General features: G+C 38.5%; 1 protein-coding gene across 5 annotated transcripts in view; it reads right to left on the reverse strand.

Annotated features, from left to right (window-relative positions):
• Positions 1 to 20,820, reverse strand: part of TLN2 (talin 2) — a 206,220-nt gene that overhangs the window by 97,580 nt on the left and 87,820 nt on the right. For all 5 annotated transcript variants that reach the window (XM_080395552.1, XM_080395551.1, XM_080395553.1 and 2 more), the window contains 10 exons: positions 18,889 to 18,986; positions 18,132 to 18,261; positions 16,520 to 16,672; positions 15,489 to 15,631; positions 13,881 to 14,008; positions 8,486 to 8,549; positions 6,255 to 6,359; positions 4,322 to 4,477; positions 3,289 to 3,390; positions 629 to 705 (listed from right to left, as the gene is read on the reverse strand). In XM_080395552.1, coding sequence (XP_080251678.1) covers positions 629 to 705; positions 3,289 to 3,390; positions 4,322 to 4,477; positions 6,255 to 6,359; positions 8,486 to 8,549; positions 13,881 to 14,008; positions 15,489 to 15,631; positions 16,520 to 16,672; positions 18,132 to 18,261; positions 18,889 to 18,986 — 1,156 coding nt within the window. The remainder of the gene's footprint in view (positions 1 to 628; positions 706 to 3,288; positions 3,391 to 4,321; positions 4,478 to 6,254; positions 6,360 to 8,485; positions 8,550 to 13,880; positions 14,009 to 15,488; positions 15,632 to 16,519; positions 16,673 to 18,131; positions 18,262 to 18,888; positions 18,987 to 20,820) is intronic.

The following is a 20,820-nucleotide window of genomic DNA, read 5'->3' on the forward strand; positions in this document are numbered from 1 at the left end:
GCGTCACAAGCCTATTTCTATTCCTTCACTGCAAGGAAAGATTTAGTATTCCTTTTCGAGAGCATGGCCAGCTTTACAGTTCTGCTCCATCAGAAGCACAGCCTGACATACCAGTACCGACACCTCACCTCTACCCACAGCACACCCCTGACTGTTTTGTCTCGAGTGGTTTGGTGAACTCTGTCCACAACACCGTGTACTATTAAACTGACAGAAATCAAACTTACCAGACACCACGTACCTAGCAGACACAAGAAACTAAAACCTTGTAAATCCTAGGTGTTTGCATGAAGATCAAAAATCTGATACAACGTGTTCAGCTCTGCATTGTTACTTCCCCCCCTGCATTTTACTGAATCACAGCCTGAGTTCCTTCGTTCAAGGACCAATTTACCACAAACTGGTACCACTGCTGGTTGCCTTAACAATTTTGCAACACTGCTCTTCAATCCTCCAATGAAGCTAGAAGCCTGCCGAATTCCTTAGGGATAGCACTTCCTTCTATTGAAAAACCCTGTAGAAAATAATGCTTTAACAGTAATAACTATACTATTTCATTTGAAAAAAGCTGCCACAGCTGAAAGTGTTACTTAAATAAAGAGCATTTCCTCCTGTTGTATACACTCACTTCTTAGGTGAAACAGATTCTTCCAACATGGTGGATTCCTCATCACCTTCAAGGCCAAATCTATCTTTACTTTGTTTCTGGAGCAGGGGAGGGAAGAAAAGAAAAAGTTAAACAATGTCTGTTGTTTTTGGCTTTCTCTCCATTATTTCCTTGCCATTTATCAGAAACCTAGTCAAATAATCTGCAGAGTCTTGTCCAGCGCTGAACACCATGCTTTCTGGCAGTGTGTGACAATATAATCTCCGTCTCAGAAGAGGTGCCATTCAGCATCTAACAGACCAGGTTCTAAACCCTGGCAGATTAAGTGCATAAAGGAAAAAAAGCCTACTGGTGCCTTTTTGAGCAGAGGTATAAAGAAAGTGCTGAGATACTGTCTTTTCTCACAGAAAATAAAACCGTTTTGAGGACTGAGTGATATGCAACAACTGCAAATCCCAGCAGAAATAGGACATATACCATCCTCTTTCCCATTCTATTCTAACTCAGGAACATCAGACTGACTCCGATAACTAGAACTCAGCTACAAGTCATATTTAGCATCCTGAAACGTTACTACATGGTGCTATCTACCACTAGGAAATACATATCACAGTAAAAATGATTCACTTAATACTGTATCCAAGTTATTTTACCATAGTTACTTCAAAATTCTGGACAGTCTGCACATCTGACTTTTTGAGGCAGTTGTTTTATAGTGGTATAAGGGAGATAAATATACACAAGGGGATTAAGTCTAAACCACTACAAACAACAGGAAACTACTGTAAGTCATAGAAGCAGAGCTTTGTAAAAACAGTCTGTTTCTGCTTGTGACCTGGTGTGAAGATACTGCCTGCTTCCACCTTGTCAAGTGATGTGTAGTCTGAATATATACATGTAAGTAGAGGAACATCCACTGTGACCTTGGGTACATTTAATGGGAGCTCCTCATGCACATCCATACAGCCTCCTCCCCCCCCCGCCACTTTCTCCAAAGAAGTTCTTACTATTATAGTTTATGTATGAAATGGAAGTGCCTATTTCTACTTGAGATTGTGCCTTATTTCCATATTATTGTGAAGTAAAAGAAAAAAATATGGATTAAAAAAAAATTAAAAGTTACTCAAGTTCAGGGTTCCCTGTCAACTGATAAATGACCTACTACTAAAATTGCAGGACAAGAGGGTCTGGGGGGTGTTGCACCAATAATACTTAATCAGGCAAAAAAAAAGTGCCACCAATCCACCACACCAGAGCAAATGAGTTGGAACAGTCTAAAACACACCAAGAATTAACATTATGCAACTGAGAGTGATAAACCATACTCTGAGGCATGCATCACAGAAATAACTTGGGCTCAGTAACTGGAAACTACATGCTTCTCATATGCATCATGAAGCATCAAGGGTGTTTATTACTTAACCTGATCCCAATTCATTCATTTTAAAACTGGCTGTGTCAGCAGATTGTAAAGAAGAACTCAGAGGACTGGAAGGGAGTGGAAATATGCACATCTGTATTCTATCAAGACAGAAAGGCTTCTTTTGTTTGGCACTAAAGAGCAAAGCCACTTCTGAAACTTAAGAGCTAGAATCAAGTTTTAAACCATATATAGAAATCTAGAGTTTACTTGAACATTTATTAATCTGAGACTGACAGCCTCAGAGAAAAAGGCATATACTGTGATGAATTCTGGCAATCCTCCTCAACCTCTGATTTCATAACACTTGATGTTACATCCTACACTGTTCACATGATCAAGGGCAATAAAATCTCCCGAGCTGCTTAGCTTTCTGTCATTTCTCTACTATTAAAATCTATTACAGCAGATAATGATGTAGTTTAGTTGAACCTTAATAAAGTAAAAATTTGTCAAGGAGCATCCAGTGCTATTTGAAACACCTCACTTTTCTATACAACATGCTTAGAGTAGGACTATTCAGCTCCATGTTTGTTAGCAAAACTGGTATTTTTTGCTGTTGCACTTGTTTAGTTGTGAATATTTTGAATGCTGAAGACGCGTATCAGCCTCTCCTCTCTCCTGCCAGGCACGCTTCATAAGACCAAGTTTCAAGACAGTCTGGTCTCTTCACAAACACTTATTTTATCCCACTCTGCACAACTGAGAGGTAATACTTTGCTTTACTGATCAGAATATTTTAATGCAATGTAATGGAGTTTATTTTGTTTGTTTTCATTTGTTGTGGTTTTTTTTTCAGTTTTGCCAAAACCTTTTTCTCAGCTTTGATGCATTATATACAGAGCTGCTGAACAACTATTGTGTAGTCCTTAATGTGGTTTTAAATGCAGCTTCCAGGGGATCCTTCCTTCACACCTGATGCACTACTTCAGTCCATAGCTCGAAATCCATAGTTGAAGTTTTGGACTCTTCTCTGGATATACACTTATAGTCAGCACTTCACCTTCTAGACAGAAAAACAGGCTGTACTGAGCCTGACTCATACTACCACTATAGTTAAGAGCCTTGATACCTTCCAGAAGCACTCCTTAAATTAAACAAAGAGCTTATATTACTTAAAAGTAAAAATAAATAACATCAAAACATAAGACACAACACTGACTTTATGAAAGAAAACTGCAGCTTGCACCCATCTGAGCTTTTGTATTGCTGTACAGTGATTCTTACTGCATTTTTATTATATGTCATCTCAGTACTATACCTTCTTTAGGATGATATCAATGTAACCTGCAATTAACTGAGAGATCTGTTCTCCTTCAGTGGTCTGTACTGAGTAATAGCTTTCCTGATATTCACCAAAATCCTAAAGGAAAAGAGGAAGAAATGAAAAAAACCTGTTTGAAAATGTAAAGTAAGTAAATGAAGAAACAGTAGGAAATAAGAGTGAAAGAATTCAAATTTTAAGTTGTTTGCATAGACATTTTATTATACCCAACAGTAAAAGGAACCGCTCCAAGTCAGTCTCTATGGGGGGTGGGGTGGGGGTGGGTGGGGGATGAGGGAGGAGAGAGGAAGGATGCTTTTATTGCAGCTTATTCACAGATGTTTAATATATTGAAATTCCTGAGGACTAAGAGATACTTAGTCTGACTTTATCAGACTCAGTCACTGAAGGATGGAGAAAAGTCTTTAGAATTTTATTCTAAAGCATAATCACCCATGCAATTGGAAATTAGATGCACACGATTAAAGTGAATATAATTTTCTAGCCACTGCCTCTTGCTCCACCGCTTTAAACAACCTTTTCATATCCAAAATTCTCTTGCTGCTGTGGTCTCTTATGGACCAAATAATTAACAAAACATCACATTCATGAAAGTTCTTTAAATCCATAGTTATCAAGTATGTAATTGAACTATGTAGCTTTGTTTATGTTTCTATCTTGCAAGTCACAAAGTGGTTATGAATGGCAAGCACCATAAGGGTGTAAGCAGATGTGAATAATGATGCTTCCTGAACTGTTTTAGAGGTTAGGCACAGAACAGCTTTAAACAGTGTTTTTTGAAAAGATTTAAAGAGTACTTTTGGGAAACTAGTCTGTCTAGAAACGTCAAAATACAAACTGACCCCAGACACCAATATGGGCTAGTTTATTAGTTTCAGACTCAGTGGCTCTATATAATGTAGAAAATTACAAATAGAGCAAGTTACATGAAAGAAACTGTCCTAAGTCCATCTTCCTTTCTCCTTGGCACATAGAGCCCTCTCCTTCTGCATATAGTCAGAAAGATTACCAGAGTAAAGCTTTTAGGCGAGGCAGCCCAGCGTTTCACAGTTGTCAGTGGCCATTCCTGCAACACTTCCTTGGTCTTCTCATCCACACGCATCACTGAGTCTTTGGTGACACCCAGCAAACGAGGAACCAGCTTGTTTTTGCCTTTCATCTTTTCCTATAATGAGTGTGAAAGATTGTTTTTCATTCAAACAGCGCTTGCTATAGCAGAAAGGAAAAGTGTGAGGGAGTATACTGACAAAGGGAAGCAACTGGTCCGTAGAGAAGGACAATTTAAAGCTCAGGCTCCATTTGTTTGGTCACAGACCGATTCTGAAGCAATGCATTAACATTAAGAAGCTCTGGTCTTTACTATGCAGTTCAAAAGACACTCCCTTCTCCCTCCTCCAGGAAAATGGAGCATTTTAGAGACTGTGGTATCAACTCTTTGGAAGTTACTTAAAAATCCCCATGATGGCAGTCCTCCTAGACACAAGACTTCTCCTGTAAAACTGTATTAGAGAAGCTGAATTGGAAACTGGCACCAGGAGGACTCAGAAGTTAGGCTGCCCTCACCGTTTCTCTATAAAATTTCTGGAAAAGTTAAGGAAAGAAAGGCCCACTGGGGCTGACAAATAGGTACGATCAGCCATAATCTGTCCCATATTTTGGATTTGAAATCTTAGTTACTTTCAATCCCCAAGAACATCCTAGCCTATGCAAATATCACAAGAAAGGGGGCAGGGTCAATCTGCATGCTGCCAGCTGATGTCTCCTTATTTACTGGGCATTCTGCCTCCTTAGCTTCCCAAGGTCGCAGAGCATAGGCCCAGGCTAACAATTTGGTACATAAAATCCATCATAAACCAGAAATGAATCCATATGTCCCACTCCCCTGAATCTATGTAGGGCACAGGTTTTATGACATGGTTACTTGATTCAGTTACTGTTTGCATTAAGCTATGACAAAAAAAAAAAAGCAAGGCACTAATAAAAAATACAAAAAATACTTTTACCTTTTACCATACAGGTCAGCCACATTGTGTTAAGAAATTCCCAGTGAATTAGCAGCTTGTTTTAAACATGCAGGCTTGTCAGTATTAATGTTTTAGTTATGAAAATTGCGCACCATAACTTTAGTAATGTTTCTAATACACAACTTAGCCCAACAGCTCTGTTGGAGAGTTGAGACTCCTTTCACCGTTAATGGTGCCTAACAAGACATTTTCCCTTAAAGGAAGCAAGACAAGGTAATTCTTTCAAAGCGTACTGTATTAATAGAATTATCCTCTGCATATTTTTCATTCTATTTTCCCCTTCTATCCACTTCATTAGAATTTGTGGATGATAGAGTACTTCAGGAAAAGGCAACCTACTGATAATCAATACAAAGATTCTATAATGGTGGGAACCTAAAACTGAAAATGTTTCCCCAAATTTAGCACCCTTTCCATTCTATGTCAGTGCTTACTGAATACTCAGGCAGTAACGCTTCAGTCTAGTTTTCACAGTGGAATGTCAGTATCTTGGCACCAAACTGTGCCAACAACCTTAAGACCATGACTTGTTTTATTGTAAGGATTAAGAGAAATTAATCACACAGCTGATGAAGTTGCTTTTCAGATGCAATTTTTCAGCATGCAATCCACATCACCATTAGACTTCTAAACCGGAACCACTTAGGAGTTCTTTGTGAATGTTTTTGTGAAGACAGTACTTTGTCAGTAATCAAAAGAAAAAAGAAGACATGTCAATGTAAAGAAATTAAATCATGACAAACTCAACTTCCTTTCTGGAAGCAGTATGACAAGGATCTAAACTAAGATTACAATTCTGTCCCACATGGTAATTTACATGTTTTTCCAAATGCTGCTTTCAGACAGACCCACTCAGTGCGGAATCTGAGGCAATATATAACCAACCCCACAATACGGTCACAGCAAGATCTACATTACCTTAACAAGAAAAAACGACACTCCGTAGGTCCGCAGAGAACGGGCTAGTTTCACATACTTCACTTTGGCTTCTATTTCAGTCATCTCACCACAGTTTTTGTGCTCCTGTAATGAGAGCTCAGCATCACTTAGGCAGAAACAATGCTTTCTGGTAACAAAAAAAAGGGTGTAAGTGTCTATCTGTTTACGGATGCTTAGTTAATATTAATTACAATTATTAATATTTGAAAAAAATACTGGCTAGAAATGTTAGCAAGACTGTATCCTGTAATTCCTCACATTGGAGAGCATACACAACCTGTGCAAATGGAAGACTCTTCTGACCATCATCCATTCTATCTGTGCCTCTGATCAAGCACATTTAAAGCACTTCTGAATCAGTTAAAGATTCTAGGTATTGCTGCTATTTGACACCACTAAGTTTCATACAATTAACACCTCTTTACTCAGCTTTCAAAAATCATTTAGAAGTCCCAGCACCCATGTGTTTTTCCAGGAACAGACTATTTATTCCTGCTTTGTGCCCAAAACTTTTGATTCGTGAGACCCTCAAGCCTTGTAATTGACCATTTGTCATCTCCTGTAGGTACTTCCAACTGGCTATTTTTTTGCCAGCTGCACCGTTATCCACAATGTTTTCCATTACATGAAAAGAATTCTACAGGTGAGGAAGAAGCAATGATTTCTCTATGATTTTTTTCAATTTTTTTTCCAGTTCTTTCTGAAATACCCATCTAGGCATGTCTCATCACTCAATTTCTCTTTATTATTTAAATTTACTCATTAGTAAACTTTATTACCTGTAACTAATGACAACTACCGATATTATGTATTTGGCATCTGCTCTCCTACCCCAGACCGTTCTGCTGAAAACCCTATGGAAATACTATTTGTGGGATTCCCTACCCCAGCGCATCTTCCCCTCACACTCCAACCGCTGGCTGCCACCCCTTTCATGCTGACTGATGGCAGCAGAGGGAGCACCAAGAACATGGGAAACGCTTCCCACTCGTTTCAGTTACCATCTTGACAGTGTTCCACGGAGGAGCACTGGGAGGAGCAACTGCAACTCCAAAACCCCTTTTGCATCCCAAGGACATAGACAGAGAACACAGTCAGGGTCCTGAAAGAGCAAGGAGCCCAGATACAGTCATTGCAGATGGAATATTTAGCAAAAATCACCTGTCAAACTCAACAACTTTATAACTCAGGGAAAGAGCTGATTTTTTTTCCAAGAAGACAGCCTGCATATTCTACCTTGCTGTTCTGTCTTCGCCAGTTTCAATGCCCTCACTGATGAACTTCTTGTCCATGCACCGAAGCATGTAATGATTGAAACGACTTATACGTTGTATTTGACACAGGCAAAAATCACGTTCTGTGAACAGCATGACAGCAATGCTCAGAAGTGAATCAATCTTTTTTTCACTTCAACTGCAACATCACTGCCACCAGCTACAGCTACATGGTAAAGAGTTAGACATATTCACCTACAAGGAAGCTCCAGTTAGAACAGATTTACTGAGCTCCAGAATTCCTAGACTAGGATTGCAACAGACATAGGAAAGTATGTGACCTGTTCCTGCTCTTCAACCTATCTCCCAAGCTGAGAAGACAGATCACTGGTATGTCCCTTCCCCACACCATACGACTGGATTTCAGCTGTTAACCTCAGAATTTTTCAACTACTATTGTATTGCCAAACTTGTGTTTCAGTAGGCACAGATATTTAGTGCATCTACTGTACTCAGACTTCGAGACCACTTCCAGTACATCGGTACATTTTATACTCAACTGCTTCAGTCTTTTACAACTGTGCGGTTCCCAGACACATCACTGAACTCAAGCATTAGCTAGCAGAACTCCACATGACTTGAAGCTCATGCTGGAATAATGAAGGCATGAATTTAAAACTGGTTTTCCTAAATGTGCTTCTACTTTAGTACAAATACACATCCTTACATTTCAATGTAACAGAGAAAAAGGTCTTAAGAATACTGAATATTCACTCTCTCCCCTTCAACAAAGTACACTGAATAATCATCAGTGAAGAAAAAAGGATCAGGACAATACATCTGCTGAAGAAAGAAAAGAAAAGCTGTCAGATTCTTTACATTTGATTTTCTGATAGTTATATAATTCAAGTATATACAGAGTATACACCTGTGAAAGCTCGTATTTTTCTCATAAAGGAAGTGAAACTACAGTTGTTTTTTCAGCCTCACAATTACCTGAAATATTCTCTTTTCAGCCCCTCGTTGTTTGGTGTATTCTTTAGGCAGGAATTCTTTTAGGCTAGGGAAAAAAAATATCCATAGTTAATGGTGCTGTCTTAAGTGGGGATTCTTTTCATGCTCCTTTATTGGCATTAAGTCCCCCAAGCTTCCTAAAATGGGCATAAAATACATATCAAGTGACACAAAACACTCTGGCTGGGTGAGAGCAAGAGGATAGCTACATAATGAAGAAAACCACTTCAGTTACATCCCCACTTAATGCCTCTTCATATTTTGAAAAGTCATCAAAAGTAAGTAATAGCTGGGACTCCTTCTGTTCTTAGCCTATATGATGTCTCTCAGCAGCTCAGAGGGGTTCACATCTAAACCCCAACACACTCAGTGCAATCTGGGGGAGGGAGGGGACATCAAAACTCGAGCCAGCTCTGCATCTGAGTTCAGGCACTGCTCTACTTTCCAGTAGCATTCTGATTTACTGACATGCAGGACCAAGTTCTTCCTCTCTGTCTTCCAAGAAATTTTAGAACGCTACTATCTTACCGAAAAACCACAAAGACATTGAAGTGGACACTTAATACCAGTCAGTATCTCAAAAGAAAAAAAAAAAAAAAAAAAAGTAAAAAATAACCAGTCCTAGTTTCTGGAGCACTCAAATACTAAGGGTCTCTGAATACAAAGTTAATTAAGCAAGTTCAGCCTCCATGATATAGTCAGAAAAAAATATCTTTAAACACCTCAGCTGTACTTCCTCACTGTACAATAAAATTAACCTTTTATCTCAGCCAAACAACACCTCAGTTTGAAGACATATCAACCACCCTTTAACAAACATCAGTTCTTTTCCGGATTGCACCTTCCTATCTGGGACACTCTACTCTGATGAAACTATTTAATATATTCAGCAGTTCATTTTCAACCTGAATAAACTTCCACAGTTCAAAAATATGTTTTCTAAGGATCCTCCCTGCTTTGGACTATCAAGAATCACAGAAAAAGTATGACTGGAGAGTCTCCTCCTCATTTTGATTTAAGCAAGCACACTACTAACACAGAAAGCTAGAACTACCAACTATCATAGCAAGTTACAAGTTTTAAGAAGGATGGATTTTTTAAAATAAGATTTTTTAAAAAATTGCTCAACTGTTCTGGGGGGGGGGGGTTTCTTGGGTTGGGGGCAGGGGGGCATGGATGTTTGTGGCTGGGATTTTTTGTTGTTTTATTTTAAAACACAAAAGCCTGCCATTGCAGACAACAACTAAAAATAACTCCAAAGAGTAAATCAGGATTTTGTGCTTTCTTCAAAAGTACTATTCAGTAGTGAGATAATCAGTTTTGTTCTTTCCATAAAGCTCCAGCAGTATAAATCAAAGTAAGAACAACTGTCCTTGCTAATCTTTCTTCCAATGCTCCGGTAGTTATATCTCACTAATACATGATAATGAAATCTCTTCTCAGGACTTACTTACACAGGCACATCATGGGACAGGGAAGGCTGGAGAGCCAAATTAACTGTGTAGATAATAACTGAATACAGTTTATTATCCTAAAAAGCTGGTGCCTTTATTCTGAAAGACATAGTGCTTTTATACAGAATTTTATAGGTTCAAACCAATTTGGCTAAATTAATTTTCAAAGCAAATGAAAAACAAAAACCCAACCCAAACCAAACAAAAAACCCAACCCCAAACCTAGTTAAACTCAATTTAGTTCTGGAAATGGATTTATATAGAAAAATGATAGCAATCAATGTACTTCCAACTCTCATCTTTTATTAACCAGAGTTAATTTTCTCAGCTATCTGTATGTAGATAAGCTATGAAGACCATTACCTTCTTAAGCATGCCTGCTTACTTTGTTAGCTAATATACACTCTAAGACATTGCTGAGCAAACATTATTTAGACCTTCTTTAGCACCAAGAGTTAAGAAAACAAATCTGAGCTTTGTCCACCAAGCACCATTTGGTATACTCTTGCACATGTAGCTGCCAGTTAGATCAGGTGCTTTTTCCTTGTATCACCTTCCCTTATTTTTCAATCAATAGATAAGTAATCACCTCAACTGAGAGAGTAAAATGCTAGTTGTAAACAGACTGAAATTACTTTAATGCTACACCTATAATCTAAGATATTTTCTTTACAATACAACAAGCAATAGTTTCACTTTATTTAGCAGATTAATGGAGTTAGCAAAATCTCCTGGAATATACCATCTTCTTTAATCTCTTTAATTATATATCATTACAATGGACAACGAACTCAGTTTAAAAAAAGCATCTAATAGCAAGCAGTGTTTATTTAACTTCATTAGCTGTGAGTTTGTTCCTGCAGTTCTGAAGATTATACATGAGTGCCAACATACTATTGTTTTTCATTAGCATAAAGGTATATCCAGTGTTCTTGAAAAAGGCAGTTTAAGACTATAAAACAGGCTATATTAAATAAGTGAGCTTACTGGTCACCAAGTATGCTTGGAAATAAAAAGCAGAGGTGGGCGGCTTTAGGTGCTCCTTTCCTATCTGCATATGAACAGTACAAGTTCTTCATTAGATCCTCTCTCAGCTAATTTAAACACAGTGTTCCTCTGTAGGCACAATGCAAAACTTCAGCTGTATGAGGAAGGGCATGAAAAAGGACGATTTGCAATTTGATAGTTTGAGAGCTTTCACAATTTACTTTGGCATGAGCTTCAAGGAAATTCCAACAACCGATACCAAAGCGTTAACAAGATGTAGGCAATAATCTTCGTCTGTGCCAAGAATAAGTTATCAACGACAAAAAAGGACACAAAAGATCTCTCTCTATAAACATCTTGCAGACATCGCAAACCAAACTAAGCTGTTTCAAAACAATGATACGGATTACTAATGCTATTGTGTTACATGCTGGTTTCTGCATGAGCTGACAGATTCTCCTTAAGGAAATCTGCAGCATGTTCAGGTTTCAGTGGTGAGCGAATGGACACCTCTGAAATGTATTTCACATATTGAGCTGCAGCACACAGTTTACATAAATCATAACTACTTTCATACTTAAAAAGAATCAATGTTCATCTACCAAAATCTAGGAAATAGTTGGATGAAACTTTTAAAAAGCTCCATCTTTTTCAAGAAAAAAAAAACAACATTTTTTTTTCTGAAAGGACAAGAGACTCATTTCTAGAAAAAAAAATAATCAGCATTTATCTACACCATTTATATATATTATTCATAATGACTTAGGAGTACTTGACTTGCGTGGACTCATAAAACCAAAGCATGCTTCCATAAAAAGGCTGTGATGAAGGCTATGTACAGCCAAATGCATACAAAAAGAAATCATAAACATGTACACTTGAAATTAGAAAGCAACAACCAAGAACTTAACAGTTCTGGAGCAGGCTCCTCTACAGAGGGCAAAACAGAATCACTTCTAGATCAGAAATCCCTAATTTTATGAAACTGGTTACACACCAGGATAATGACCTGCAGGGCTTGATCCTAATACAGTCAAAAACCATTTAAATGGGGTGTGGGGGTGTAGGGGGTGTGGGGGGAGGGGAAGAAAAGGGGGAAAAAAAAGCAGAGATTCCCTGCAGAAAATAACAAGGTTCTAAATTTTGGAATTCCAGTTCTAAATGATTTCCACTGGAGTGACATTCTTCTGACATATAGTTCAGTTATTTATGCCTTTCATTTCCATTAGGATTAAAAAAAAAAGATAATGCACTTCATATACGTGATGACTTTATTCTGTGGTGGAAGTCTTTTTTGCAATATCTATTGCACATCTATTAAATGCAATATCTAGCTTTGCATAAAAGGAGAAACATCAGCCAGCCAGCAGGTTCAGTCCACCATAAAACACATCTAATATATGGGAGCATAAAAAAAAAAAAAAAAGGAAAAAAAGAAAAAAATTCCTTACACTGAGAAGACCAAGTAGAACACCTGGGAAAAACCTAGAAAAATTTAAGCAACTGAACTCTGCACAGCAGTTTGCAAAAATTGCTGGTTAAGTTTGTGGGGAATTATTGCTTTAAAAATTAAAAACAACTACTGCTGGGAACACCTAACTCTTGAAATCATTAAGATGACACAACATCAGCTTGTCACGAGGTAATACCCTAATGGTTTGCTGCAGGAATGAGTGAGTGGAGGGAGAAGGGAAGCAGACAATGGGCAAATCCCAGAGGAAGACTGTTGCGTAACTGTTCACAGTTCCAGGGAATAAGAACCAGGAGTAGACTGAAGCTATTACACTGGGTCCCCATAACCCTCAGAGACATCAGTAGCTCTGTTCGGAAATGTTTGTGGGGCAGTCAGTAGCAAACAGTACAAAGGAAAGATGACTGGATCTGGCGGATGTTTGTTCACATGCTTGCATAACCAAAATCTTTCAAACGCAAAGTGTGTCATACCACCAGTGCTGCAGCACTGCATATTCCAAAGCAAACCACCATTTTAAAGTGATTCCCTGAGATACAGCAAACCCCAGACACAGGCTCATAAAGGAAAAATGAGAGTCAGCAGTGAGCACTTGGCCAGACAGGACAGAAACCAAATACGCACCCACTGTTTTGTGCATCCCATTAAGGTATCGGTGAGCCTCATATGTAAGCAAAGCTTCATGGACTGTGCAGTAAATAGCTTTCTTTTACCTTCCTACATTTCTTTTCTCAGGCTCCAGACCTTGGTTAATCATACTACTGGCAAACCAATCCAAAATCAGAATGGGTAGAAAAATGGGACATCTAAACTTCAGTCAAACTAAACTTCCCTGCTGATAGCAGTAAGGTATCACAATAAAGGTCAAATAAAGGTTAAAGGATGGGCCAATTTGTAAGCAGGACTCCTGTCCATGTCTGAAAAGAGCACGATTTTAGATATCTATTAACACAAAGCCACGAGGGAATGAATCTGAACAATTGATTAATGCTACTAAAAAATTTGGAAAATTTAACCTCTACACACAGCAATATTAAATTTATTCAAATGGCAAAGCATCTTTGTACACATTCGTGTCCTTTCCTAGCAAATCAGACATCGTGACAATGTACCGTTGTACACTTAATTCACACATGGCATTACTAAATGCAGGCAGAAGTAGGCCTCTAAGGAAGAACAAAATCCCAGTTCTCCCACATTGCCAGGTGGTTGGGGAAACCAGCTGCAGACCAAACTGGCACCATAGGGGGAACTGGCGCCCTGTGCTGCCTAATGAGCCACTGCCAAAGCTCCCCTCATCAGCTGGTGTTGCTAATGTGTGCAATAAGGCTCCTTTCGCAGGGAGACTGCTACAGAAAACATGCTGAATCTGATTACCTCTGCCTGGAGTACTGAAATGCATTTAGTCTGTGACAATATTAGTTACACACGAGGCCACCCAAATTTAGAACTTAGAAGTGTTTACTCTAAAAATCCAGGTTTGTGTTTGTGTTCTACATGAGGTCCAAACTGGATCTGTGCTTGGAAGCCTCCAAACTCGCAGGCCTTCTCAAAGGAGACAGGATGGGAACCATTCAGAATGTCATCGCGAGCCTATGGGGGTAAGCAAAGACATGTCAGAGACATCCACAGTAACTGTTACATCTCTCAAATTCCTTGAAAGCTTGAACATGGCCCAAGCATCCGGCGACACACTTTTCCGTCTGAATGTCTTTATTATTCCATTTTGGATGTGTTTATGACTACTAAAATAAACAAAGGCCTAGATTATTTTCTGGTGAATATCTACAGAGACTTATTGAAACCACAATCACAACAACTTTCATCAAAAAAAGGACTTGACACCCATTTCCTGCTGTATGTGTATATAACATCCATATGCACACTTATATGTATGTACACATATATATGTGTGTGTACATACACACATCTAAAGGCTCTTATCTTACCACCTTATAATAGCAGGCAAAATGATCTTTATAACTAGTATGTAAACTCTAGATCACTATTATAGAAATGGCAACAGGAGAAAGCAAACAGCATTTTCCTTCCTTTTGTTTAAATTTAGCGGTCATACAAGATGATGGATTTTATAGCTGTGGCAATAGAAGGCTCATCTATCCATAGACAAAAAAACCACAAGGCAGTATCAACACATACTATCATAACAGTAGCCTGAAAGAAATAGCTAAGTGGCAGAACAGCTCAGTGTGATACAGTCTTCTAAAAATACCTGAAAAATGTAATGCGGTCTTACAAGCAATGTCACCTTTATCTTTTGCCTCAGAGTTCTACAGTGTAATTTAGAGCAATCCCATTTGAATCAGCTGCAAGTACAACTGAACATTCCATTAAACCTTCAAGGTTGTGGTTGGGGTTTTTTGTTTTGTTTTGTTCTTTAAAAAAAATAAAATAACTTTAACAAAGAGTTTAAAAGCCTGCTTTTTTCAGACTACATTACAGGCAGCTGCACTGGAGCCTTCAGTTAAATAGTGTCTACTGAATAAAACCTCTTTGCTTTGCTAAGGCATGTGTAGCACTTCTAACAGTATGGGGAAGCTGCCTAGGTGCACTCCCACCACGTTACGTGATACAGTCTGTTTTGAACGGGAAGCATGCCTGCCTTGTGCGCTGTCTGGGATGAAGATTGGAAAGGGAGTGTAGAAGCAGCTCCCTCACTGATCAGGTGGAAGAGAAAGAGATGAGAAGCGGAAAGCTGGTTGCATGACTGACCCGAGATTCTAAATTACAGAGAAACCATCACAGAATGGGGAGAAGAACTGAAAAGAACAACTTAGAAAACTAAAGGCATTAATGAATTTTGAAGAAACAGGATGTGAAAGTCAATGGATTTTTGCCTGAGTATCCATTATTGGCTTGAAAGTTTTTGATTAAAAAGAATCAGCAAAGGCTCTGTACTATCGTGTAGTTCTTGGAGGGACAGACAAAAAGCCAAATCAAAGGACATCCAGAACTGGAAGATGGAGCATTTCAGCAACAAAATTTTTCTCATTAACCTGCACAGGTTTCCTCAGACAAGGTAGAACCCATACTTCTGGTCTACATACTGTACCTGAACATAAAGCAAATTAAGCTGAACAGGATCTCTTGAATCTACGTTCTGGTCTGAATAAAAAAACTTTCGTCTCAACAGTAGTGTTTCATTTTCATCGACTCCTTGTTCTCTAAACGTTCGGCTGTGATCTAGCCAATTTACTGTAACAGAACCATAGACATTCACATTGTTAAATACACAGTGTTGCCAGTGTTAAAAGCGGTTGCGAAAATCATGTCATAAGTGGCATTTCCACTGGAGAGGGAAGCACTGCAAAGAATTTTGCTTTCATTTCCATTTCTAGTCATCAGTGTTGAAGAATGAATAACAGTGTTGAGAACTGAATAACAGCACCGCTCAGAAACAAGAATTTCCTACGGCACAAAGCACCAGTAATATTGTTGAAGAAAAAACGACAGTACCATTTTAATACTAAATTTAGAACTTCAAAGCTTCATTGCAAAATTACTTAAAGTTCATCACACTTTCCCCCTAAAACCAGTTGTTGTCTGTTTACTTTTCTTATCCCTGAGTACAATTTTAAAACATCTTCCTGCTAGTCACAGTTAATTTTAGTGCCTTAATGTAAAACAGAAAAAAATATTCTCAGGAATTTACACATAAAACTAATCAAATACTGTCTCAGTTCTTTGGCAAACTCCGTTTACACTTAATATTTATACCTTCAAAGACAAAACTACCTTTTGATGGCTTTCAGTAAGCCTCGATATTTAGATATCCAGCTTTAATGAAAGAGAGAAAAAGTTCATTATAGAAATGATCCTTCATGCCCCTACACTACCAAAAAATTAACAAAAAACATTTCAAAAGACCTGCTAACTCTCATAGCTAGAGAAAACAGCTTGTCTATTTAGCTAGTTTTAAAAATACCTGGTAGCAGATGACATTATATATAAAAGGATGCAAAATACAGGTAGGGATCAATTGAGACACACTGAGGAATCTAAAAATGCATTCCTGTATGGTTTTCTTGCACTGTACTGTGGAAAGATATGAATTGAAGAATTATCCTGGAATACGCTACTCACAATCATCATCTGTATGAAGCTTTGCTTTCAGTTTTTCCATTTTTCTTTCATCACGCAACAATGTCCTGTCTTTCTTAAGCGTTCCTGTACTCTCCTCTTTCTTCTCTTCGATGCTCTCCTGGATTAAGGAATATTCCTCATAATTTGTTATTCCTGGAATTATAAATAAATCCAGTGATTGCAACAATAAAAATTTAATACGTTTTAGGAGAAGTGAAATATTATTTTCCACATATTACAACTACAATGGTTAATTTCCAATATAGTAAAGATATTCCAGATGAAATGCTAAAACAGTGTATGGGGAAGGAGATCCCATGAATAATCTAAACTTGCGCATTCCAAGACATGTCTCCAGTATCTGGCATTATCCTTCAAATACACCATTCCTTCATCATATGCTGCATTTGCCACTTTCAGAGAGATGTTAAGGTTTTTTTCTTATCTACCAGGAGACACTGCCAGTTCAAAAACATGATGGAATTAAAAATAGCAGTAAATTCCAGAATAGAGACATGCCATAGTAAATTTCCTTTCATGGATGCCTACAATTACTTCCTAAGAACTGAGCAATTTCAGCTTGCTCACGATGTGTAGAAGAAACGGGGCAGAACAGACCGAGGCACAGAAACCCTGTGAAATACAATTATTTTTTTTAGAGTTTCAAAAGTAAAATCTTCCCATGAATTTTACATGAAATGGAATCAAAACTCAGTTCACAACATTTAGCATATGTGCTAAATTTCTCTAATTTCTTTGTGCTGTTTGGTTTTTTTCCACTGCTTGGTAAAGCATGTTTGTTATACAGGAAAGCAAATTAAATGCTCACCTACGTGACCCCATTAAAGAAAATAAGTCAAATTTTTTTGAAGTAAATTAGTTACAACACATTAGAATCCAGCATAGAAACTCAAACAAAATTGAAATGAATGAATTTAAATTCAGCTTAATTCACTTTCCAAGTAAATTAGTCTAAATTAAATTAAGGCCACTTTAATTCTAAATGAGAATTAAGCAACAGTTTAAGATGACTTAAACTAATCCATGTTGGATGCATGTTTATAGTTGAATAAGAATTAGTTTTCCAAAATGCGTCTATTTAGATAAATACAAAGACAGGCTATAACCAATAAGACACATTTATGACCAGCTATTCTGGATAGCTTCCATGTGTCATTTCACAAATGATATAGTACTGTGATCAACTCTTAATTGTAACAACACAGAGCCCTAAGTTTAGGTATATTCCAAGTCACCAGTATTTATCTTTTATCTCATGAAAATTAAATATAAATTTAATTCTAATTCTCTACCATATAGCAGGAAAGTGTATGTAAGTGTATCACATAATGAAAGCTTTATAACTGTACTGTCAGGTAACTTTGTGCCTTCAAGTGCTAAATACTGAAGAATGTAGCTAACTCTCTATTGACTTCCATAAAACCTGCACAACAGATTTAAAAACCACTGTTTGGTAAATGTTAACTGATAACAATTTTTTTTTTAACATATGTGCCAATTTCTAGTCAGTAATACACATAACATCCTAAAAATCAAGACTCAAATACAGCAGAAACCCAAATTCTTAAGTATATGGGTCCCAAAATCTTACCTATCCTGCTGCAAATGGTAACCAGCAATTCACCAACTGTTTTAGAATCATCCACCATGACTGTTTTCACTGAGCCATCCAACATACGTATTTTCTGTGGTCTCTGTTTCTTTTTGTACTCCAGTATATCCTAGGAAATAAACAATACTGCCTCTAAATGCTTTTGGAAGCCACCACAAGCCAGCCCACTAACTTAGATACCTAAATCAGGATTTCCTCCTGCCCCCCAAACTGGGTTTTTCCTTTGTTACACTATAGGCAAACTTATTCATGTAACAAACTTGAGAAGTGACTGCTTTTAGTTCTGACAATGCAATTTTTCTAGAATTTGTCCTAGCTAGCAAGACCAAAACCTAGACAGGGCAGGACAGATCAAAGTACTTTCGTGTTGCAAAAACTAGTTTAGCATTTAAAAAGGATAGTGATGCCTTCTGGTTGTAAGCATAACGTGAGCATCATCTCTAGCACACAAGAGAACTACACTATAATGCAAGGTCACCTCAAATACAAAGCTTATTACAAGACTTTTTGTCTTTATGTTAATCACTCTGTGAAGACTCTACTGGCCACAGTAGCTCATGGTCACAACCAGGTGCAGGAAAACACTAACTACTGAGGTTCAGCAGAGAAGCGGGCCAATTTCAGCAACAGACTCAACACCCTCCTACCCTCCAAATGCTAAACATTAGTCTTGCTGTTTGGAAAACAAGTTTTCTAAAAACGTGTTGATGAAAGAAGCAACTGAACTGCACCATACCCCATTTCTCAGCATGTAATAATCCAGCGTTCTTCCAGCCTCCAACCATATACCTTTTCGAGGATCATCATCTGACAAGAACAATCCATAGTCAGAGGCTGTGGAACAGAAGAGACAGAGAGGCATTGAAAAATATAAAACCTAATAAAGCCAACATGGTTTTATTCAAGGTTATACAGCTCCAGGGATAAGCTTTCATTATACTTATCTTCCATTCTTAATGAACATTAGATAAAATTTTTTTTCTGTGCCTCAGAAAATACTTGGCTTAGCAGCAGACAGCAGGGTAGATCAGGCTTTATGGAAGACTTGAACAAAAGCTTCGCTAAGCAAGAACATGTCACATCTACTGTGTAATTTGTATTATATTTGTAATTACTTCTCTTTAAGACAAGCTTTTTCAAATGCTTATAGGTCTTGCTTTGGAATTGACTAACCAAAAATACAAGCAGTTTGGGCTTAACCATAGTACACTATTTCAAGCAGTAGTTCTATTTAAAAAAAATATAGCTAGTTTTCAACCCTTTCACATATTGAATTTATGCTAAACTTCGGAACCTTTTTGGTAGATACTTCAGGCTTAGGCATTTAAAATATACAAGGCTTCTCTATGAGGAGCAGGACGAAGTGCCCACAGTCCAGGAGGGAACAGTTACTGACCTGCTGCTCCACTGACCTGCTGGGGGGCAGGGGGCTCTGGGGGGGGGCTGGGCAGGCCGGGCCCATGGGCCGAGGCCAGTTGTGTGAGGGTCACCCCGGCTCAGTGCCCGGCCCGTGGGGCACAGTGACCCCAGGCAGCTGCGGGCGGGGGCAGGGGGCTGGGAACTGCCCGGGGGGAAAGGGCCCGGGGGGTGGCGGCTGAGCGTGAGCCACAGAGAGCCCAGGTGGCCAAGGAGGCCAGTGGCATCCTGGCTCGTATCAGAGGCAGCGTGGCCAGCAAGGCCGGGGCAGCGACCGGCACCCTGTACTCAGCACTGGTGAGGCTGCCCCTCGAATCCTGTGTTAGACGGGATAATAGGAAAAATTTCCTCACTGAGAGGGCGGTCAAGCACTGGCACAGGCTGCCCTGGGAGGTGGTGGGATCACCGTCCCTGGAAGTGCTTAAAAAAGACAGAGCTGTGGTGCTTAGGGACATGATTTAGTTGTGGACTTGGCAGTTCTGGGTTAACGGTTGGACTTGGTGATCTGAAAGACCTTTTCCAACCTCAATGATTCTATGATTGTAGAATTACACCCATAAAAACAATCTCGGGAAAAATTTGCATCTACTGCAGACTAAACACATGTCAATTGATTCTTTCAGAATCACAAGCAAATGTTAAAACTTTCATTGTCACAGAAGAACGAACCCAGGCTTAGGCTTCAAAGACCAAACTCCACGTTGACCAGACTGTCAGCTGAAGGTCCATCCATACACATGTAGAATTGTCACAGAGTACACTTGACTATCACAAACAGCCTAAACTACCGTTGACCAGCTGAGCCTGCTCTAATCGCAGTTGTACAGTTTATGGTAAGGGCTTTTTCCATACGAGCTGGCCAGCTGCATGCACACAGCCTGTTACAATAGCTCTGTGCAGGGTACCTTGTTTACTTTCACCATGTGTTCAGACCCTCTGATCAGACAGTCAGGTAAAAATAGCTGCGGTTTTGGGGCAATGTTTCATCTTTAAATGTCATGCATAGCAACAATTTACATTTAACAGCATTTACATTAAACACATGTTACTCATGCAAGTATATAAAAGACCTGACACTTAATTAATATAAATGTAACTGACTTACAGATGCACAATTTCAAAGGAAGAATCTTTCCAAAACTGAGTAAGAAGAAAAACTTTTCCTGCCAACCTTAATGAAAAATTCCCCTGAAAAGCTAAGTGATCCATATGTACAGAGATGTTTATGACACAAATTCAGTACAGAATTGGT

Source organism: Falco punctatus (assembly GCF_963210335.1).
Source record: "Falco punctatus genome assembly, chromosome: 7".
Lineage (NCBI taxonomy): Eukaryota > Metazoa > Chordata > Aves > Falconiformes > Falconidae > Falco > Falco punctatus.